Genomic DNA, 23,531 nt, shown 5'->3' with positions numbered 1-23,531 from the left:
TCTCGGGACACCAGCACTGAGGAGCTGTGGAAATTCCTCTTCCCACCAGGCACCCTACATAAATACAGCATTAATTTATTTTTCTCGTTGCCACGTCCATCCTCAGCAGCTCCCCAAGATGGAAGGGAACACCCAGCCTGAGCTTTGCGGTGTTGGAGCTCTTCTCAGGGTACTTTTCGTGCAGCTTTTCCGGCATAGGGAGGCCACGATCGGGGCCTGGGTGTTGGTAACCCCGCGACGGTGCCTTCGCAAGCTAAAGCGGCCGAAGGCTCTGCCCACAGCTAGACGGAGCAGCAGCCAGGGCCTGGGGGACAGGAGGGGCCCGGATAGCCCAGTTTGCCTTATTTACGGGCCCATGTCAGCGCGGCCGGAGCCCCCTGAGCCCGCAGCTCCCCCAGCCCCGCCGCGCCACCCCCGCCCCGGAAGCGCCGCTCGCCTGCCCGGAACCTTGCGAGCCGGAACGAAGGTTGGCGGCGCGGGGGCCGGGCCGGAGCGCGGCACTGGGTGGACCCTGGGGAAACATGGCGGCGGCCGTGGCGCGCCCACGTGGGCGCGGGGCTGCGGACACGGACACGGACACGGATAGCGGTAACGGGAGCGGGAACGGGGGGCGGCTCTCTTCTTCTGAAGCCTCTTCGGCCGCCGCTGCGGGCGTCTTTGGCTTTGGAGGCCTTTCCTCTCTGCCCCGTCCGAGCCCGCCGGTGGGTCCGTGGCCCTTCATCTCCCCCGCTTCGGACCCTGGGCCGAGGGCTGGCGCCGGTCGGCGCGGGGAACGGGAGCTCAGGCCCCGGCCCGGGCACCTGCTGAAGCCCCTTCCCAGCGGCGTGTCCCGTGGCTGGCATTCCCGCCGTCCCTGGTGCTGTGGTTGGCCCTGCGCTGGCCCTTGGGCTTTTCCTCGCTCAGCCCCGGGGTACCGACGGCAGCTCGTTAGTTCCCTAGGCCCACCAAAATAGCTTTCGCTGCCCTCTCTCTTGGGAAAGGGGGGAACGACAGTGCAGAGCTGCACGAGTTCCGTGTGTGTGCGAGACCGGGATCTGCTTCTCTTCGAAGAAAACCCCTGGGACACTCTCGTTACACTGATTTACCCTTAACGCACGGTTCTCCACTCGTTCTCGCCTCCTGGCGTGTTGTGAGGGTGTACCTAACTAGTTGTGACCACTTCTTAATTATATCCTGTAATTGGTTTTCTTTTTTTTTTCTTTATTCTGGGAGGAATCAAGGTTGGAGCCGTTTGGAGCTGTAGCTCGCATTGGTTCTGTTTGGTTTGAGCGTCAAAACTGAGCCCGAGGGGAAGCGTTGTGTGGCAGCTTCTTTCAGAGCTCATTGCTGAATGTTTGCTGTATTTTAACTGTGTGTCTACGCCTCGATCACTGAGCAAGTTTAAAAGAGTAAAATACAGATATGTGTGTTTCACACACACACAAAACCGACTAGAACTTAGATTAAATCAATTCCAGACATCAGTCTTTCCAATTCAGAGTGGAGCCCCAGGTCCTACTTCTGATGGAGTTAATCTAGTTTAAATTACTTTGAAATACTTCAGCTTTATCTCATGTTGTTGACTGATACTCTGATGTATTATAGATTACGTTTTGGCTGGTAGTGGAAAACTTGTTAATTTTTCTGTAATTGTTGAAAGTAAAATGTTGCTGGTATTATCCAGCACTGTCCTATTTTATTGGCAGAAAATATTATGTATAGGAAATTAATACACGCTTTTGCAAATTTCCTTTCTATAAGTCTGATCTTGTTTTTTGTGGCTAACTGCAAAACTTGGTCCTAAGCAGTGTGGGAGATTCAGGTTCAGACTTTTGGTAGTTGCTAGCTTCTGTGTGTGTAAAAAAAAGTCACAAGCAGGCGTTAATTCCTTGTTTAAAAGCTAAGTAGCAATATCCTAGCATGGACAAGGCCCAGGGGTGAAAACTTGACTTTGTTTTACGTGTAGGAACTAGGATGTGGTGATGCAGTTACTTCTTTGCAGGCAATGGTTTGAATTTATTTTTTATTTGAAACTCAGCATATGGATACAAATATCTAAAAGGATGCCTTTAAGGAGTTACTGACTGTGTTGAGAGAATTTGCCACTTCTAAATTTCCAATTTATAGTAAGGACAGTTGGAAAAAAACCCCATAGTTTGTCTTGGTTGGAGGATGACACAAGACTGTGTTCACCTTGCTGGTATTAAAAGTCATACTGATAGAGATAATGACCAGTTATTCAGTGATTATTTCTTTCCCACATTTGTTTTGTAACCATAGACTCTCACTTCTTTCCATCAGGATAACTAAATGCTCTCCAAGCTTCTAAACATGCCTGGGCATTAGAGGCTTTGTTTTAAATTGGTCAGTGCCACTGTTTTGCTGCTGTGTTGTTTGGTAGGTTTTTTTCTGGTTTAAACAGGCACATGGAGAAGGCAGAGTAATGAATTAGTGTGGCAACAGAGTGTATGTTTATGTTTGCTAAGTAATTAAATAGACAGTTGATTAATGAGGAATATCATTAATGGCTCCATAAATGATTTTATGGAGAACAGATCTTGTGAAGCACTCCTGGCTTCATTCTCTTAATGGTTTGGTTGATAAAGGTAGTTCATGGGATATAGGAGTGCTTGCACAGTAAAGCACTTGGCTCAGCAGTACTGTGATTTTAAATTTAAATTTTCTTTTTTCAGTAGTGTGAGAGTGGTAGATGGATGAAGGTGAGTCATCTGCTGGGGAATCAGTCCCTTGCTGGTGGGACTGGGTCAGAAACCAGCCTCCTTCTGTCCAGCACTTGATTTTGCAGCCTTGACAGTTGTATGTAAGATAATTAATTTAAAATTTCAAGTGGCACAAATACTAGTGGAATAGTAGTTAATGCTGGCAGGACTGGTGTATGCTCTGCTCTTGATTATGTGGTGAAGTGAAATAGCCAAACATATTTAAGCCCACCCTAAACCTGCAGCCCATTTCATTCTAGTTAATCATCTGCACTGTTACAGGCTTTTATTGTTGCAGTTTGGCCCACTGAACAGAGTAATGAGGACTGATTCTTCGTGTGTTTGTTGTGCCATCAGTTTGGTTGTTTCCAGCCATCTCAATGTTGCTTTATTCCAAACTTTGGTAACTTCAGTTCCTTGTTTTTTTATTTTGAAGGGCTCATAGGGGTAAGGAAACTTGACTTTGGGGGTGTTTTATTTGTGTAACTTGAGCAGTTAGTTACTTATCCCAGAAAAGCTCAGTGCCTCTGGTTTCTTTTTGAGCTGCTTGATGACTGTCTTGATTCTGTATTTCACAAAGCAGTCTCCCCTGGGTTCATTATGCTTAGGTAATTGTATTTTTGCTGGCGGTGTTCTCTCTGAGCAGGTTTTGCTTTCATGTAAGAAATGCCCCCCAGCTTCAGTGTAATCCCTGTGGCTGTTTGCACTCAAACACCAGATGTCACTGTTGCAGTTTGTCTGTGTGTACATATATACATACATATTTATGTGTATAGGCATTTATAAGTTACACTTTTTTAACTGCAGAATAGATGGGTTTTCCCCCCACCAGTTACCAGCCCTAAACATAAAAGTATTCAATAATCTAATAATAAATATCTGGGGCTGCCTTTTCCCTTTGGCCCAGCCTCTTTCTGTTAGTTTAAATCATCACTGAGATGAGCAAGCACTTGCACTGCATAGTTTCTAATAAATAAATTGTAACAGTGTGTGCCTTCTTGAGGAATTAATTGTAACAGTACATGTACAGTAATACATGGCCCTGAACTTGGATAATATTTACATAAGGAGCCAATGGCACTAGTGAATGATTCCTACTAGAAACAATTCCTGATTGGTTTTTTTGCTTCTTTTCTTTTTTTTTTTTTTATCCTTAGGTTCTGAGTTAAGCTCAGAACTTCCAGAAGACAGCTACTCCTCGGGAGGTGAAGCCCTGGATGGTGATGATGAAGATGAAGCAGCTGCCCCTGGCAATGTGGCTGAAGAGGCAACGAGCTCCAAAGATGGCCCAAGTTCAGGCTGGGCAGATGCCATGGCAAAAGTGCTCAACAAAAAGATTCCACAGAATAAGTCCACCATCTTGGCCAAGAATAAAAGCCTGGAGAAGGAGAGAGAGAGAAAAAAACAAGAAAGGCAAGAAAAGAAGATGAGGGTGAGAAAAAAATGCAGTATTCCATGTGCAGTGACTGTCAGATGGGCTACATGCAAAATAGTCTCAGAGCACTCTCCCAAATCTCTGCTGAGGCTGTCTCAGTTTTGGAATCTCTCCTTCCCAATGATCTTGAGTAGCTTAATTTTTTTTTACTTTCCAGTCATGCTGTGTAGGGTTTTTTCCCTTACTGCTTATTCTGGGTCATCAGGCAGGCTGAACTTTGGCAGCAGGTCTGTTCCAGTCTGTCAGCTTAAGGTGTTTTTATTGTTGAGAGGGTGAAAGCAGCTGCTTTAAGCTTGGTTTTCTAATTGTTGTTGTTAATTTGGGGTGAAATTCACTTTGTTGGCATTACAAATTGAAATAGTTCTCTACCACAGAAAGTGAGAGGGAGAAAGAGAAGCAAACTGCTTTCATTTAAATTGTGCTGTGACTTCCAAAATCAAGGCCTCTGGGTTGAGATTGCAGTAATCACTGATGTGGTTGTGCATTGTTGTTTGCTCCCCTCAATCATTTTCCTGATTGAAGTTTTCTGTTACGGTGTCAGTGCCCTAAATTGCTTCTGGTTCTGAAACTGGTATGCAGAAAGCAAAACCATGTTGGCAAGTAAGTAATTTGTTTGTGCCTTCAGTGGAACTTTTAATTCCAGGCTCTGATTGATTTACCTTCAGGCTAGAAATACATTAATAGTTCTAATGGCTCATCCTACCAGTTCTGTTTCAGTGGGATAACCAGGTTATTCACCTGACAGTTTGGGACATGCTGTGGCTGGGCCATGGCTTGCCTTTTAAATACAGAGAGCTTCAGTACAGTGTCTGCCCAGTTATGGTTGTCCTAAATACCTGCTCTCATCCAGTCAATATTTGAGAATACCGCAAAACAGAGATGGGCTACAGGTCCCCAAACTGACTTGTTTGCTTTAGAAAAACTTGAAAGTAATTTGCCTTTTATTGATTTCTTGCTGATGAAAGGTAGGATAAGACAGTTATTTTGATCAAAGGCCAAAACATGGTCATAAACTCAGAAATTCATAGTAGTCTGCCTGGAGTTATAAAGATAAGGACTCTGAAATTCTATTAGAGACTTCTTGCATAAAACAGATTTAATGGAACATCACCAGGACTAAAACACTGTTAAATTGTTCAGAGGGGAAGAAAAAATGTCACTACTTTACTCCTGAAGCAGAGGTCATGAAATACAGTGGTCTGCTATTGCAGCAGAAACAAAGCTGGTGGTATTGTGTCTGCTGGTAATGGAAAAGTGGATCAGTTTGCTTTTGAAACAGAGCCTCCAAAAAAAAAGACAAAACCCAGTATTGTCCACATGACTTGTTGTCTGGTGGACACTTGGTGCTCTCCCTGTGTTAGAGTTCTGCCTGTTGCACTCTTTGCTGAGCGTCACTTTGGTCACAAAGCTATACCGGGATCAATCCTGTGGGGAGATGTCAAATTCCCAAGGCTCAAAATCTGACATGCCTGTCTTGATGGACCCAGGGATTCATTATGTATAAATTTCTCTGATCAGCTTGTGAAGTCTGCGATTTGAAGGCTGTCTTTGAATAATTTCCTTGCTCGTGGCTGTCAGTGTGAAAGCATCGTTCTCCTAGACTTTTGTTACTGAAAGCAGATGACTCTGAGACTTGAGTGTGGCCCCTGTTGTGTCAATGTAGGAGACGTGCTCAGACCTGTTGTCCAGCCCTATACCGGAGCTCCCTTTACTTTCAACCAAAGTGAACTTTGCAGATACATTTTTTTCCTCCTGCTACATACTCTATCAGAGCATGCTGCATTCTCAAATGTCCATGTTGTTTCACATAACAATATTTATAATGCAGCTCGATAAAAAGCGGGAATGGGAAATGATGTGCCGAGTGAAGCCAGATGTTGTCAAAGACCGAGAGAAAGAAAGAAATCTTCAGAGAATTGCCACGAGGTAAAAGTTTTTCTGAATGCTTTCCTTAAATATATGTATATCAAAAAGAGGAGGAAGAGGCCTGTGCAGGTAATCTGTTTCCAATCAGATTGAACTCCTTTTAAGAAGTGACTAGCAGGAGCCGAGAGATTTATAGACAGGTCTGCATTGTACAGTATCAAGTTCAACAAGAGATTTCAGAAGCTTTATGAAAGAGTAAAAATTTAGATGGGAATCTAATGTTTGCTTAACAGAAGTGCTTTGTTGGATCCCCTCATTTTGTTAATTTAATGCTTTAAAAATGCAGAACACTTGTTTCTACTGCTCTGGTTTTTTGCTTCTCTGCAGAGGATTCCCCAGATCCATGGCTGTGAAGTTCAGCTGGTTGTTCCACATTGTGGTGGTTTGGTGTCACAGACCTGGTTGGACATTGATGTGCTGCCTGTATCTGTCTCCTTACTCATTCCTGTGCCTTATCCTCCTACTTCAGCTGCCATTAAGAAACTTGCCTGAGTAATTTAATAACTGATTTTAGGACAAATAACATGCTCCCAAGGATGAAACATGCTCAGGGATGAAACTGATCTCAGTGCCATGTTACCAAGCTTACTTCAGAGTCTGAATAGTTATTTGTGGATTTGTTTGTTACTGGTTCCTAGCAATAAGTATGAAGGAGGAGTGAAAATTTAAAGTCTTGTATGTTGTAGTAAATGTTACTTCTTAACCGAACTGAGGTTCCAGGTAACCGTTTTGGGGAGCTAGAAGTCATCCAGCATCTGTACCGATTAGCTTTAGTAGGGGGTTCATTCCTGTAAAAGGAACTTGAGTTTAAAATTTTGCTTTGTTGTCTTTTTCCCTATCCCAGAGGAGTTGTACAATTATTCAATGCTGTCAGGATGCACCAGAAGAAAATGGAAGAGCAGGTGAAGAAGGCTGGGAGCTCTGAGAGGAAGCGTGCTAAACTGATGTCTTCTGTTTCAAAGAGAGATTTCATCGATGTTTTAAGAAACATGGAGGGTGCTAAGGGAGGCAAGAATCCTGCTGGAAAGGCCACAAAAAGTAAACAGGTAGGCTTCATCTGTGAGAAAAAAATGCGTACAAGGTCCCTTCTTATTATAATGACTGTTAATGTGCCTGCTCTTCATAAACCTGTGATCCAAATGGCTGGGTTGTTTGAGGCTTCTGGAAGGGAACAAGCAGCTCTTAGCCTGTTTTCCCTGTCTTTTGACTATCAAAGTACAAAACGCTGGAAGCTCTTCTGGTAAGACATCAAGCCTTTTATGCGAATAACTTGGTTTAGCTGTGTGTTTAAAAAAAGACTATGAAACACTGGATTTTATCTTGGATTTTGCACCAGGCGTGGAACAAACTGCTAGATTATGGTGGGTTGTGACATTTGGAATTTGGCCAATACTTGTTAGCTCCTTGAAATTGTTGAAGACCTGGAGGCTGTCCATGTTACACGGTGTATTAGACTGTACTACCTGCGTGTCCCCACAGTTTGGTCATGTCAAACTCGCTTCCTTTGGGTGATTGTGGTGTCTGAAACTGAAGGATTTGCCAGACAAAATGAATACCACAACAGAAAGAAACAGAGATGTATTAAACCTTATATGTAGGCTTTTCTTTCCCTGATTCTCTGTGTGTGTTGGGCTGGTGTGGCTTCCTTGCTCTTGTGATGTTTTGGAAAGAAATACATTCCACTTTTTCCAAATGTGTTTGAGACACAGTGGAGTTGGACTCATCCAACTCTTCATCAGTTCTTTCAGCTCACCAAGTAGCTCAGGGTTGAAAACAAGTTGCTCAGACACACTCTTTCTCGTATTTCAGAAGCTGCACTTTTCTGAAGCGTATTTGTGCTCAGGTTTGAACTCTGTGCTTGGTAGTGGGTGGAATACTGCAATTGGCCCAGTTAACTAAGTGCTTTTCCATGCCAGGAAGAAATACTTTAATCAGTTAGGAGACAACAGTTTGTCATATGTTTTTTGTTTGTGTGCGCTTGGGGAACATGCTGAAACACTGCCTGGCATGGAGTGCTCATACAATTTTCATGCAAGTGCAATATTGAAGTATTTTTTAAATTCTTCGGATAATGAGAACAATTTAGCTTGGTGCTGACACTTTATTTCTCTGTAAATGATTCCAGCTTGCCTGTTTTTGGGGGGGGGCATGTGCCTGTGTGTGGTTCTACTTTTTTGGTTTGTTTGTTTGTTTTTCCCCCCTCAGAATAGCAGAATATTGGAACAATGGCAGTGCCAACTACTATTGTAGTCAGCCTTGAATCAATAGCTGGGCAAGAACTAGGACCTTTTTTTTGTGACACATTGTAGCAGGGCAATGTTTTAATTACAAGGTCAGAAAACACAGATTGCAAATGTTTCTATACTTTAAAAAAAAAAAAAGTTTTATTTTGGCAGCATCAGTAACAGCATATTTCCATTCACGTCCTCTGGAGATGCTTTGGATGCTGGCTGGTTAGTGTTGGGTTTGAGAATTAATGTAGGTGCTGCTTTCACATTGCTTGTGCACAAAAGCTGGGGTGGGGACTGGCGTTTCTGGTTGGGTTTTTTAATTCCATGTCTGCCTAGATAGACCACCCCCCCTTCCTCCCTCCCTTCTTGCCTTTGCTTCAGTGATTCTCCATTCAATTTAATACTGAACGAAACTCTTTAGTAACTCCTTTTCAAGCTGTTCTTAATCTGCCTTATTTTCTCTTGAGAACATATCTTACTCATTGAGCAGGCTCCCTCCTGGTAGTTGTTGATGCTTGAGGTTCAGGCCAAAATCTGCTCTTCAGTCTCCTTCTCAGAATTACACAAATATTTAGCCACTGAACAGTTCTGCTGGCCTCCAGTGTTGTATCTCTGCTTCTTAGTCTTTGAGGGTGTTTCAGGGGGTAGGAAGCCTGGATGAGGCTTTTTGGTCGTAAATTTCTTGCAGGAGTTCAGCAGACTGTTTGTGCCATCCGAAAGCTGTTGTTTGTTTCTTTTGTGGGTTTGTTTTTAACAGTCGAGAGTATAGAGTGTATTTCATTTTTAAAAAAGGGGGGGAAATACATTAATTTATCTCAGCAAAAACAACGGAAGAGATGCCAATCCCAAAATCCAGGCACTCTGCCATCAATTAAAAGGCAGTCCAGAACAATAAAAACACTACCCCACCCACATAAAACAAGCAGTCAGCAGGAAAAATAGCAGAAAAAATTTTACCAGTGGAAGCAAACCTTTCTTGACTTGAGCCTTGTGCTGTGACATGAGACTTGACTATATTTGAGAGAATGGGTGAAGGCATTTTCTTGCTCTGCAGGAGTTTCTGAATGCAAAATTTGCTTTGTATTTTTGAAAGTTTGGTGATTTTTTTCAAGTGTCAGGGGTTGTTGAAGAAAGCCCTTATAAAGCTCTGTTGTGATTGACTATTTAGCTGAGTATATTTATGTGTGAAAAAAAGAAATTAAATGCTCCAGAGGCCCATTTGCAACAGTATGGTTTCAAAGTAGCATGACCACTTTCCAAATTTTGCTCTTTATTTCCATCAGCTTCATGCATTCCTGGGAAGGACAGGTAACCTGTGCCCCACTAGAACATTGTCCATAGTCTTGTTTACTTTTAGCCATTGGCCTAAATGTTACTTGGCACATACCTACCAACATAACTATGAAGAAAAGACTAAGGCTGTGAAGGTTTTCCTGTGCCCTTCTTGTGAAACTGTAGCCTTTCTTGGAGTTTTGTGTGCCCAGCTGGGAGTAATTACTTTTCTGAGCTGGAGCCAAAAGCTTTGCCTTTCATATCATTTGCTGTTTATCAAGGTATTTCTTAATCCTTGCTGAGCCAGCTGACTTGTGTAATATTTTTTCCTGTTTTTTTTCTAAGTTACTGTGCATGATGCTTGCCTCTGGGTAAGATCAACTAATTTCTCTCCTCTTACCACTTTGTCTGAAGCCTTGCAATGTGGCAGGAAAATGTAGTAATCTAAAAAGAAATAATAAAAATCCCACTTGTTTGTGTTCACGTGGGCTTTTTTTTAAGTTTTGGGGTGGGTTTCCCAGGAATCTTCTACTGGCAGATATGAGAGCTTTCAATCTTGTTCAACACAATCCTTACAGACCAGCTTTTCATTTCAGGATGTGTTGGTTGCATCTTCCAGCTTCCCACTGGACACTATAGGAAACATAAACTACAGGTTTTGTAGAGATGCTGTTTTTTCAGGCCTGGAGGCTGAAGTCATTTTTATGTCTATGGAATAAATACAAAAGTAGGTAGTGGCAGTAAAGGATTCCTTGCAGGAATCTTTTGTGTTCTTTAGGTCCATAAGAGATTTCTGGGTGCTCTTAGGAAGTACCTTTGCTTCCAGGGTTGAGTGAAGTTTCTGTTCTCTTAGAGTTGCACGGACATGCTGGCTGATGTAGTGAACTACATGAGGTCTTGAAGTCTTAACTGTAAAAAAACAAGGCAGTTCAGAGTTAGCATTCTCAGAGCAGCCTCAACTCTCCTCCCTTGCTGTGTGTCAATGAGTTTCATCTTCACTTTTCTTTTGTCATTGGTGCTGCTCCCTGTAAAGCATTATTCTGTGGTAAAACATTTTTTAGTGACACATAAACAACTAGCATGAAAGTTACAGATGCTCTTTATGACAAGCATAACCTGCACTCATGAACCTTTCATTTTTAATTAGGCCTTTGCAGCATGATTTTGCTTTAAGTGTTCTTGCACCATATCTGTTACAGAGCATTTCAGTGATGGAAGTAAGAGCAGGATTTCCTGGTCTACTTCAGTAACCATGATCCAAATTCTGCAAGGTAATCTTTCTGTAAGCTAGGCTGGCTACATGACCTGGAGGTACAATTTGCTTCCTGTGTTGTGATGGCATCTGGAAAAAATTGGTGTATTGGTCTCAAAATAGTACCTATTCTAAAATAATTTATTGACGGGAAGGAAGATGAGTGGAGAAGAATACAAGTGCTATTTCATAGCAGCTATTGCTCATATGGGACTTAAAATAAAGTGCTTTTCCAGAAAAGTTCCTTCGACCTCAAGCATATTTTATAAATGCTCCAAGTATCTGGTAAGTAATTTGTAAGGACAGTGATTAGAGTCAGGCTTACTATAGATTTTTCTTTGTTCATAAGACTTGAATTTTAAGCAGTAGTTTGAAGATTGTTCAAAGGCAGGAGGAGTACTACACTTCCGACTTTGCTGTTCTTACTGGGATACAAGGAGTGGCATGGGGGGCTTTCATTTTTTAAGCAAAATGGGGGTATAAATTGTGCTTTTCAGCTTAAAAGTCAGATCAGTTTAAAAACTGTGAGAGTGACTGCCTTCTTTTTCTTGCAGCTTCATGAGTACTGGCCATCAGCATGGTCTGTTTTTTTTCCAGTTTCCACAGTGTAGAAATAGGGAGGGTGAAAAAAAAGTTGTTTTCATTCATGTACCTGTTTGGAGTGACAATAGTCTGAACAGTTGCTTCAGCCTGCGTTAGGAAATTGTTTCTGAAGTATGGATGAAGGCAGAGATGACTTCTGGAAATTTGTAAGGTGTATCAGCACCTCTTTTAATCTTATAAGGAAACTTCCTTAGGTGATAATGGCATTGCAGAGTAGCAGAAGTTTATTACTACAGCTGTTGTGTGCTGGTTTTACAGACCTAACTGAAGGAGTAACCAGGCATGCATGTATTCCAGCAGATTTGAGGGGGCAGCCAAGTATTAATTTAGTTCAGCTGTAGCCAGAGTAGATGTATTCTCCCAGTTTTAATAAATGTCTTCCCATCACGTGCACAAAAACTTTTAATTTGGATTCCTTTAGATACTGCATTTGTATCTGTTTTTCCCAGCTGTGTGTACATTTTCTTGAAGGGCACCCATATATGTTTGGAGCTGATGCTTTTAATGAAGTTTTTTGGTTTTGTACCAGAAAGTTGCTGACTACCTAATTGTATGCTGTATTCTTAGGAATATCCTTAGGGATAAATGCAGCACAGCCTGCCACCAGTTTGCTATATCCTATATTCCTTATGTTCTTTAAGGTAAGGGGTTGTTGTGCAGTGTTAGAGGTTGTTTGATGGTGACATTTTTACTTTAAATTTGTTTAGAAGTTCTATTAACTTAGAGAGTTTAGGTCATCAACAGGATTTGGTTTTTAAGATGTGTAAGCTCAGCTCCCTGATTGTTGTCATAGCAGGTAATGCATATGTGTTATCATGGGAATGTAGGACTTTGTCAATATTTAAATGTCAATTTAAATTTGTCAGTGTTTAAATATTTAAATTTGATTGATAGATGTCAAGAACTTGACACTGTAAATTCAACTCCAGATAAAACAATTAAGGGTCATGTGATGGGCAGTATTTTACCTCTTTTTCCTGTGGTTTTATACTGAGATATCCCTTTCTGTCCTCTTTTTCAGATATTTGATCACAAATCAGGAAGGGAAAAGGCTGTGATTTTCTCCTCTTCCTGTTCTATGTTCCTGACAGGTTCTTTCCCCCTGCACCTGAGGGCCAAGCATGCAGCCCAGCATCCTGTGCCTAATGCAGGAGCAGCCCTGACAGCTGTTCACACAGAAAGGCCAGTTCCCTGTGTGTCATCACGAGCCACTCACGGTTCAGCTTAGTGCTGTCTGCTAAGATGCAGATAGTGTGTAATCAGTGAGGACAGATATCTTCAGAGAATTTGGATGCTAAATGCCTATTGCATCTACTGAGGTGATGACCTGAGGTTGGGGGAGGGCAGTCTTCCAGATGTTTATAACTTGTCCAGATCCAGGCAAATGTTCATGGAGATAGCAAAAGATATGTTGCCAGCTCCAAAACACATTCTTAACTGATTTTTAAGTTTAAAAAGAATGAATGATGCAAGGTTTTAATGGGTTCCTGTAGAAAATGTCTCTTTGTTCCTTAGAGCTGAAGACAAAATATTTTAAGTTTGTCTTTCTGTGAAAAGGAATGAAGTGGTTCTATTTGAAACATTGCAAAATCCTTCAGCATGAAGTGGTTGAAGTTTGGCAAATTTCTAAGTGAATATAAACAGGGACTTGTGATTGAAATGTCAGGCAATACTGAGACAGCTCCATCTGTCATATTTGAGAGTAACTTGCCTTGCTATTTGTTTATTAGTGCACAGGATACTATGATGGTGTTCTATTTTCCCAGAAGATGTTGCAAGGCTTTTTTTTCAGTAAAACTATGTCTAAAACAACCACATTTGAAAAACTTGTGGCATACATCATCTTTTGATCTTCCTGTGAGTATACAAAGCACAGAGTCAAATCCTATTAGACTTTTATCTGGTAAATCAAGTTGGAAGCCTTATAAAAGCAGCTCTCCACTTTTGGCTTTGTTCATAACTCTTAAAGGCAGGGCAATCTACTTAGAGAAAAATACATCTAAACATTTCATAAAGTTTTATAGAAAAATGTTCTCTGGAAGTAAGAAGGTTTGGGTGGAGCTTGTCTATCTGAATAAGTTTGTTTCCCCCCATGTAAGCATTTGCTATTGGAAATTATCTTGAAAAGTGATTCCTTTACTTTGAAGTTTTATTAAGGTATAAAGTGTTCTGATTTCCAGAGTGTTGACCTATCAGATGTGTGTTATAAATGACCTCTGTGGGTACCTACTCATCTATTTATCTTGGTAGATAGACTTCAGGAGTGGTGGGTCAAGCTGCTTCCAGCTTGCAGTGGTTAGAGGGTCAGCAATGGCTGAGTTCAGTACATTGTTTTTCAGTACTATGGGAAATCCTGGCCAGTTTTTAATGAGTGTTTCTGAAATTTACTGAAATATTATAAAATGTACTTTTAAAAAATATCCAAAAAACTGGTAGTATTACAAATTATACTAAAACTGCCTCTTGGAAAGGTCTGACCTCTCTTTGGTTTGCTGCTGAACTTTGGTCAATGTTCTGCAGGTGGTCTGTGTCATTTCTTCTCCACCTGCAGCTGTTGGGAAAGCCCATACAGAAACGTAGAAGGAGATGGAAAAGTCAGAAATGCAGAGAAAGGGTAGCCAGATGTTTAGGATAAGGGATTGGGATCATGGGCAGTTTACATTTCCTTCATCAGGTTTAAACCGTTTTTAGAAAGCAGCCAGGAGTGTTGAGGGGTGTGGTCTGTTCCTTAATGAGCTTGCCACTCACGAATGACAGTGTGAGGGGAAATTACAGGAATATAAAATCAGAGAAATTTGGATTTGGAGACCTCTACGATATGTCACAAAAGCCAGTTAAGTAAAAGCAAGGGCAATGACTGTTGGGAGGTTATATCAGACAAGCTGCTTAGCAGACATGAAAACATGGTTATTTTGTATTTAGCAATAAAATTGCACAGAAGTTAGTTCCTTGTGGGGTCTGTTGTTTTTTTTTTTTGTCACCCTCCTACCTCAAAGTTTTTTGGATCCTTATACTTCTTCTGGCACTCAAATATAAGTGGAAATCCTGAGTCAGGAAGAGGAGGCTTTTTACTAGCCCCACTTCTTTCTCATCAGCTGTTCTGTGAGATGATTTCTCAAGTGCTGGAAGTGATGGACATGGTCATTACTGTAGCCTTTATTGTTTGTTACAGCCTTTTGGGACTCACTCCATTATGCCTCTGGCTGAATCATAATGAAAAACAGTGGATGATTTTAGCATCATTTGTTGAAAATGATTTGAGTGATATTTGTATTATTCAAAAATTTTCAAGCTGATAATTTATTAAAAGAAAAAAAAGTCAGAAATACTCCAAACAGCTGCAGGTCTGCATGTTTCCTTACTGGGCAAACAGGCAAGCTTTTGTAAAACCTGCAGAAAATTTCAGGTACCCAGTTGAGATAGTGCATAAGTGTCTTTCATAAATGGATGACATCTGAGAAAGATCTGTTGTGACTGGAAAATGTTAGTCTAAAGTAGACTTAAAAAACTTGAGGATGTGACTTCTGAGGGATAGCACAGTGAAGGCCTTAATCTTGACTGAATGTTTTTTACTAGGCACTCTTGCCGTATCTGTGTACTTTCCAGATACAGCTTGGTGGTTCAGGAACTGAGCAACTTGTAACAACGATGTTGTGGATCTGAGGTGATGTTTAGGTTCATCTTTAAACTCTGCCATGTCTTCATTACTGCAGGAAATGCACATTAAGAAATGTAGGACCAGCTGATGGAGAGTTTTTTTATTACTTGTGAGAAGTTGTGGGGCATTTATTTCAGGGTTGAAATGCTGCATATCTAGAAAAGTTCTTTATTTCTTCATTTTGAATCCCATCCAAACAGAAGAATTCTCATTATCTTCCTTTTAGTAATAACTATGGAAGCTGGTAAGGAGTTGTCCTTGTAAGATTGTTCTTTGTAATTAACCAGTATGCTTTTGGTATAAAGTGAATAATATTTTGCCTCAGACCCAAGACTCATGACTAGCTAGCAAGAAAAGTTGTTTTTTCTGATGGACAGCACTGTCTTTTCCAAGTCAGGACTATGATTCAACTGGTTTGGTTACCATAATTTGCCGTACAGATTCTTGTCTGATAAGCAGTGAAAGCGTAACACATTGCTTTAAATACAGAAGTCTTGATCATGAGTTATTTTCAACCACAGTACTCAGTGGGTCTTTATATCAAGCATTAATTGATGCTGATGCTGTGCAGTGCCAAGTACATGAAGCATGGAAGCTGTGTAGAGATTTACAGGTGAATAAATGGTGGGAGTAACAGGTGAATACAGGCATAGGAATGGCCAGTCTGGTAGGCAGGAATTTCACTGTCAGTAGTGTGACTGCTGATAAACAGGCATTGCAGATGTGAAGGTATATGTGTGAAGCATATAGATGGGGATGATGAAGAGTTTTGTTCTTACAGGAAACAAAAACCAGCAGGACTGAAAATGAGGAGCAATGGCATATTGAAAGAGTCTATGAACTTTCTGCTCTGGTATGTTGCATGGCAGCCTCATACAGGGAATGTGCTAATCTATTCCTATCTTTCCAGGTACCTTCTCTAAGAACTTGCAATCTATTCTGAACTAATGTTTACTTGGTGCCTACTTAAAAATGCTTATTTGTGGACCTTTTCTTTCTTCCTTATGTCAGTGGAGTGTTTTGGCCTGGCAGTTGGAAAGACAGTGTGATTACTTCATATTTGCAACATTGTCATTTTGCCTTGTATTTCAGAGAGCATAAGTTACAAATTAGAGAGTGTATTCCCCAAGGGGAACTGCTGGTATGGGTAATGGTAACAGGTCATGCCTGTGTTGTAACTTAACTATAGGATTGTTTCATTGGGTGAGTCTTGTTTTCAGGTGAGTTTTTATTGTCTGTGAGCAGCTCCTGGTGTAGCATGCCCATGCTACTCATCATGCTCATTAAAACATGGGAAGGGAGTCTTGATGCCAGTATGGCCAAACATGTCTTGCAGCAGCATGTGGTGGAATTCCTTGTGCCAGCACAAGGGTTTCTGAGATGGCTGCTGTTGATGGCTGGAGTAGAGCGCAGGCTGAGGAGTTCCAGAGCGTCCTGTATGCAGAAGGGCCCTGTGTTAAGCTTGAATTCTTAAAATAATTTTGCTTTTTCTGACAGAAATAATAATTTATGAGGTTTCTGGCTGAGGAAATCTGTTCTCTCATTAGTTTTTTTCTAAGATTCTTCTTTGCAACTGAGCATTTAATAACGGTGCTTATGATTTTTCTTCTTTGCTTAGGCCCAGATTAATGCTTGTTTTTAGAAATTCTGTAATTGACTTCTGACCCTTCTAAAGTTGGGGCATGTTTAAGTCTCTGCAAGCCAACCCAAAGCATTCCTTCTCATTCACACATCCCCAGTTGTAGTAAACCCTAGAGGAGGATGTGAGGATGGGGAGATTCCTCGTGCAGGTCGTTAAGCTCTGGGTGGTCTTCTGGCTGTGCTCAAAAGGAAAATCAGTATTTGTTGTGCTTGTAGTAACAATTCCAGTGTGTTACTTTCAGAGAAGTTTGAACAGGAACAGCAGGTCTCAAAACACACTGTAAAAAAAATTCATTCTTAGATTTATTTACTAGAATTGCCAGAGCAGATTCTGGTCTGTATGAGAGACTTTGTGATCTGAGTAAATCCCCTGTGCCACTGTTGATACCCACAGTGTGGTGTCACTTCAAGTAAACCAGGGCAGTTGAGTTCAGTCGCTGTAATTCCTCATTCAGAGAGAGGATGCAAATGGGTATTGAATAACTCTCACCCTAAGGAATAAACAGTTGTGCAGAATTATACTGCAGAAGAATAGATCTCTGTTGTGCAGCTCACATGTTCTGCAAGCTTGAAAATGCTTCCCAGAATGAGTTGCTGTGATAATTCAGCTCAGAAGTTCAAGATAATAGTGGTGCAGGTTGTATTCTCAGTTTGCAGTTTTGTGGGGTTTTGGCTGCTTGGGATCAGGCTTACATAGGAACCTTTCTTAGAGTTAAGATCTTGCTGCAATTCAAATCAGATCAAGTTGCAAGCAGCACTAATGATCAAGCCCAAGTATCATTTTCCTGTTAAAAATCATTAAATTTTGTTTTCTGCTTCTATTTCTGCTTTAGATACTTTGGCTGCAGTTTTTTTTTATTTCTTCTCAGCCTGAGGGAAATTTATTTTCTTAGCCTGTGAGCTCAAATATTGCTGAAAATGAACTTACGAGAAATGATTATGCTGGTGTTCTTTGTTTTTCATTCCCTCCCCCTCTTCTGCCAAGTGGGGGTTGTATTATTACTATTGTTTTAAATTGAGATTTAATATACTTCAGTGTATGCCTGTGCTGTTTGTTTGGAGTTTTTTGAGCTCAGTTTAAACCGACTTGCTTGGGGATGAGAACCAGAGTAGCAGCAGTCATTCAGAGCAAGATGCAGGCTGACAGGGCAGGTAATTGTCAGATGTATGTGAGAATGTGTTCTGGCAGTTACGTTCTTTAACTTCTCCGTCATGACAAAAGCTTTGCTGTGTCTCAAGGTCTTAAATGTTTGTCTTGAGCAAAACAGAGGAACCTGGGGAGGCAGTTCAGATTAATTAGGCACGTTAGAATTGTTTTCTCAATGCTAAAAGTTGTTGCTTGAGAGATATTTATGTTAGACATTCCTTCCCTGACAGGTACAAATAAACGTTTATTGTGGGTGATGGTAAAGAGAGATGCCCCTGCAAGCTCTGGCATTTCATCTTTTACACAGAGCAAAAGCATGGGGGTCCAGTGTGCTGATTGGAATTCCCAGGTCTGAAAAACGTTCCTTTGTTAATGCCCTGGAATTCCTCTCTTCTGGACACAGGCTCTTGGGGAATCTCCATGGTGCTGTAGGTTTGTTCGCTGCTTTGCAGAGGCAGAAGCTGGAGTGTGTTCAAGTGACATGAGCTGGTGGACAGTGGAGTGAAATGCTGTCTTTTGTCTGTGTGCCCTGATTTCAAGGCATATCTTTTAATGCCATTAGTTACCAGTAAGCACTATGGACTTTGGTTTGCTTCAGCATAAGGTTGTGAAAAGCTCTGGCAGGTATCCTGCTTCAGAAGGGGCAGAGAGGATTGATCCCGCACCTCGGTGTCAGCACTGTCTGCCACAGCTCCAGTGCTGAGTTTGGCAGGTCTCAGTTGAAGATAACTGTCTTATTATTTACCAAAAACAAATTTTATAGCTGTGGTTTTTTGTGGTGGTAAAGAAATGGACAAAAACGGGGAGATTTCTAACTTGATCATATAGCTGCTGCTGCTACCACGAGGCTTTCATAGACCAATTCCTTTAAAAGCATCCAGGAGCCTGGATCCTGCAAAGGACAGCTGCTTGTTCTAAGTGACAGAACTAAGCTTTGTTGGAGCTTAGTTTGGAGCTTTGTTTGGTGTTTTTATTAGGACTTGGCCAAGAATTTCAGTTCATCTTGTCCTGGTGCAGATTTTAGAGGGTATGTCTTCAAATCACAATTAGTTCAGGAAGTATGTCCCCACTACAGAGCCCTACTTGTGTGAGACTTTAGCTAGTGCTATGATAGCTTAGCAAGTAGGCAAGGTGTTGGGTTGTTTTTTTTTATTTACATGAACTCATTTCACCTGGACCATGAGTCCATCACAACAAGTAAATATCAGCACTTGAGTAACCACAGTTCGTGTTTTGGTCTGCCTTTTTTCGGCGGCTCGTGATAACAAGTCCATCACCAGCAATTAGCAAAACACCAGTGAGTCTCGAGGTATTCTACTAATTGCTGTCACTCAGACCTTTTGAAATAGGTTGCCACACCCTTCTGGCAAAGAAAACCCAATTCCAATGTGTGTATAAAAGAGGAGAGGAAAAAAAACAACACGAGAATTTTTCGCTCCTTGCGTTACTGAAGGATTCACATTATGTGGCGTTACAGTCTGTTGTTTATGTAGCCTGCTTTGTTTTCATTTGGGGATATTCAAAGGGGACTTCAGTGTTGTAGTGAGATGTGCATGAACAGCTGACTGAGAGTTCAAAAGCATTTGTGTAGATTGAAAGCTGGTTTATTTTCCACGTGCCAAGAATCAGTTTTGTTTTATTTAGATGAAGCTAGATTATGGCATTGAAAACCCAACTGTATTAACATTCTTACATAAAGCAAGTTGGGAAGTGATGTTACAGTTGAACTAATTGTTAATTATACAAATAGTTCTTGCTGCATATTTTCTTAAGGCTTTGGGAATGTTCTGTGATGCCATAGACTTGGAGAGTTTTTATTCTGAGAGGAAAAGAGAGTAGTAAATGAGTTAGGAATGAAAATACTAAACAAGGCTTTTTTTTCACTTGGAAGCATGCTTAAAATTGATTAAATATTTGCTTTCAAGCATTTAATCTTCATCTTTGAGGCACGAACATGCTACCTCTGTCTTTCTCCTTTGGGCTTGTTGTAAAACTCTGTTCAGGCCTTTGTGGTGCCTTACATAATGGGTAATGCTGTGGAGAATCAGCACCCCTCTTTTGTTAAGGTCCTGCTTTTGTCCTGTTGTTCACTTGACATAGCCAGAAAGAAGGGCTAATGGTTGCTGAATAGCAGCTTGTGATGAATTTGAGGATTGGGCTTTTCAAACCCTGAGACTGCCACTGTCATTGCTGATAATAATGTACTGCTCTGTGCTGTTTAAATACCAAAACAAAATAAGAAAAAAACCCTGTTCTGCACATCTGGGGAAAGAAAGAATTCTGGTTGGTTTATTATTGAGAACAAAAAAATGTAGATTGTTTTGTAAGAAATACGGGATGTTTCAATTTAGGTATTTCAGATTTACCTCTCTTAAATTTCACGGTTCAAATAGTGATTTATCAAAGATTGGGGGTTAAGAAAGAAAGAGCTTGGTGATTTTTTAGACTGTTCTCTACTCTGCTAAGGTAAACATACAAAACAACTGCAATACAGTTAAAAAGGAGGGAAAAAAAGTTACCCTCTCCTTGCATCCCAGAACAGAGTACCAGTGTTTGCACTATTGTAATAACACAGATTATTCCCATGTGAGTATTTTAAGGTCTGCCTAGGGACCTACCTTATCTGTAGCTCTTTAATTCCATGCAGTCGATTGCCCTGTCTGAGACGATTTTAGGTTTACTGGGTGTAGCACTGGAAGCGAATTGCTGCAAGAGTGGAAACTGGTTAGGAGGCACTACCCTGGGGAAAAGGGGAATTGTTGGATGGGAGTAGCCATTAGTGAGAGCAGCTGTGAAGACACAAAAGCAAGCCCCAAACCAAAACCCAGTGCAAACATCTTGAGGAAAAGCTGTGGAGCTTCTCTTTTTTTTTGAGCTGGGCCCTGGGAAATTCCTTCTGGGAAGGAAAGTGTTAAGACTTGTTACCCTATTTTTGTGAGGGCAGTGTTTCAGAAAGAACTGCAGGAGAAGTCACATGCAGCATTTCTGCTTTGATTACCTATTAAAAATACATGCCTTGTTTGGCAGACTTGTTGCACTCAGGTAACTTCTGATGGTGTGATAAGGACGTTTTATTTACAGTGATGGACCCGCATTCTTCATTTCTCTTTCCTCCTGCTATCAAATTCTGTATGCTGCTCTATCCCAAAGATTGATTCCCACAGGCTTCAGCTTAAATATGCAGGGGTATCACATTCCTAGATGCATGACAGAGAAGAGGCATGGACAGATGCCTACAGTGATCATACATTTCCTGCAGGCTTTGCATCCAGTAGGCAAATCTTGTCTGCAGAGGATGCTGTAAGAGGTGACCCCACCCAGTGCACCCTGTCAGGAGGTGGTTGTCACCTAAACCTGGGTGAGTCAGCTGAGGTCCTTTCTTTGGAGCCGGGGAGTGGGGAAAGCCTACCTGGGGTGCCAGTGTTAACTTTGTTTCAAAGACCCTGCAGAACTAAGTGGGTGTTTTCGCTGCCCCTAATTCCACTTTGGTAAGACAATTTTCTGCTTTCCTGCTGGACACTGAGCCGTGTTGTTGCTCAGAAATGTTTTGCTGCTAAGGCATAAACCACTGAAATAAATCCTTCGTCAGTACCTTGAGCAGCTTTTGGTATTTTCCTCCGGTAAGGATGTAGGTGTAGCGTCAAGCTGTTGTTTGGAAATGTTGCCACAGGATGGGGCTGTTGCACTGCCCAAACGGGATCTGTCACCGCCAAGAACTGCGACCAGGCGCTGTTTTCAGTGCTAACCTGAAACAACACTCCCGCCCCTTTTCCTTATTATTCACCCGTCCGTGTAGTGGGCCTCGAGTGTATCCACTTCCAAGAGGTAGGAAATTTGGAGTGAGGTGTTGTTGGCTTGCTAAGAGTAGATCAACTTTGTTTCTTTTAGAGGCAGCTTTGTACCATATGACAAGCCCAGGTAGTGAGGTAATAATTCACATAAAGGGGATTTGGTTCACGTATCACCGAATATGTTAAATATTAAATTGGGCCCGGGGGCCGCCCTAAGCCTTTATTAAATCCATATTTGTGTTTTAGAAGTGTGCCAAGAAGTGTTCTAATGAAGCAGCACCTGGGGGTTAATAAATGATATCATGAATCCATTCTGATTGCCAAGAAAGATTTTAATAAAGCGAGCCATGCCCAGGGTTGACTGTTTCATCCATGAGGAATAATTGTTTTGTTTCCATATTTCTTTTATTGGTTGGTTAAAACAAGTTTGCTTTTTAGCATCAAGTCATTTTTGGTTGTTCTGCGTGTTTCTGTACCATTTGCAGAAAGAGCTGGCCCTCAGTGTGCCGATTGTGGGAGGTGTTATTTTGATTGCATGAAGACCTTCCATCTTTTACTGCCTCTCACATTTATCTCATGTTGCTCTGTTTTTTCTTCTCCTCCCCTCAAACATTTAGGGTAAAGTGAAGTCTGAAGAAGGGCCAGAATGGAATATACTGCGTGATGACTTCATGATGGGAGCATCTATGAAGGACTGGGACAAGGAAAGTGATGGAGAGGGCAACAGTGAAGAAGGAGGTGGTCTGAAACAAGAAGATGACAGTGACTGAATGAAACTGAAAACCATTCAAGATAATGTTTTATCTTCTTAAGTTTGTTTGGATAAAAAGTCAGCATTCTGTGAATGTACAACACTTGGAGGATACCTCTTTTAAAAGAAAAAAAAAAGACTTACACAACCTTGGAGTGTTTTCTCCTCCATGTCAAACTTTTATTTAATATAGCTCCATTTGCTATACTGAAATCCTGAAATATTTTCCAAAACAAGTATAATTTTCAACATATTTCCAAAACATTTTGTACAGTCAAAATAGTGGCACTTGCCCAATGAAAGATAGATTTTGCCAAGGTCATTAAAAGTTTATACATTAGTCATGGCAATTGATGTATTAGTGTGCCTGCATGTCCAAATCACTGTTGCACTTTGAAAAGTTGTTGCAATTCGCAACAGAAATGACTTACAATAAACACAGAAATACCGTCACCTTGTAAAGTTATCGGACTCCTATAGAGTCTTTACTATTTTGGCCAGAAAAGGTTCTGTAGATAATAAAGGAAAGTAACCATTAATGTGATAGTTCTGGTCTTGGAGCATTAGTTTGATTGGAGACAACTCTGGAAATGTAATTATAAAAGGAGAGACTCAACTCTACTGACTGGGTTTAGTATTTATATATGTGTGTGTATATATATATATATGGTTTTTCCATTGCGAGTCTGAGATTGTGTAAGCTAAGAGTCTGGTAGGAGAGGAAAGGACAGTCATTGCTATTGGTTTCATTGGGGAGGGAGAGCTTTTCTAGCAATACCACATAAAATTGTGTTCAGTGTTGCTTCATTTGCAGCTGTGTTGCTCTCGCCTTTTTCAGTGAAGAGCTGGAGCTCTGAGATTCATCCTGTGGGTTTAGCCAGCTCTAATGCTAATTCCTCAGGTTTGCAAAGGGTCAAACGAGCCCTTCCTCCTAGGTGTGTGCCCTAACAGTAACAAATGTGGAAGTCATCTGTCAGGGTAACACAACTGGCTTTGTTTAAGCTACAGCAATTTCTCCTCAGTAGTTGTTGGTTGCAGAGGTGCAGAAGCTAACACACATAATAATAATATATTTTCTGTAAGCATATGCATACAGAAGGAACTGTGTGGTGATTAAGGTGTTCT

At 41.2% G+C, this 23,531-nt stretch overlaps 1 protein-coding gene across 1 annotated transcript; it reads left to right on the top strand.

Moving 5' to 3' along the window:
* Positions 1-482: 482 nt before the first annotated feature.
* Positions 483-23,027, top strand: RRP15 (ribosomal RNA processing 15 homolog). Its single transcript, XM_042051699.1, has 5 exons — positions 483-588; positions 3,857-4,131; positions 5,963-6,060; positions 6,905-7,106; positions 22,273-23,027. The coding sequence occupies exons 1-5, from the start codon at positions 522-524 to the stop codon at positions 22,423-22,425; spliced, it is 795 nt and encodes a 264-aa protein (XP_041907633.1). The 5' UTR covers positions 483-521; the 3' UTR covers positions 22,426-23,027.
* Positions 23,028-23,531: the final 504 nt, after the last annotated feature.

This window comes from Corvus kubaryi, unplaced genomic scaffold, assembly GCF_017639235.1.
Source record: "Corvus kubaryi isolate FWS band 111438036 unplaced genomic scaffold, C.kubaryi_AGA036_p1.0 76, whole genome shotgun sequence".
NCBI classification, from domain to species: Eukaryota; Metazoa; Chordata; class Aves; order Passeriformes; family Corvidae; genus Corvus; species Corvus kubaryi.
This window is presented reverse-complemented; position numbering and strand designations above follow the sequence as displayed.

Coding starts and splice junctions, on each gene's coding strand:
- RRP15 (XM_042051699.1), top strand. CDS start 522: ATGGCGGCGGCCGTGGCGCGCCCACGTGGGCGCGGGGCTGCGGACACG. Junction 4,132..5,962: donor GGCAAGAAAAGAAGATGAGG/GTGAGAAAAAAA, acceptor TTTATAATGCAG/CTCGATAAAAAGCGGGAATG. Junction 7,107..22,272: donor AGGCCACAAAAAGTAAACAG/GTAGGCTTCATC, acceptor TCAAACATTTAG/GGTAAAGTGAAGTCTGAAGA.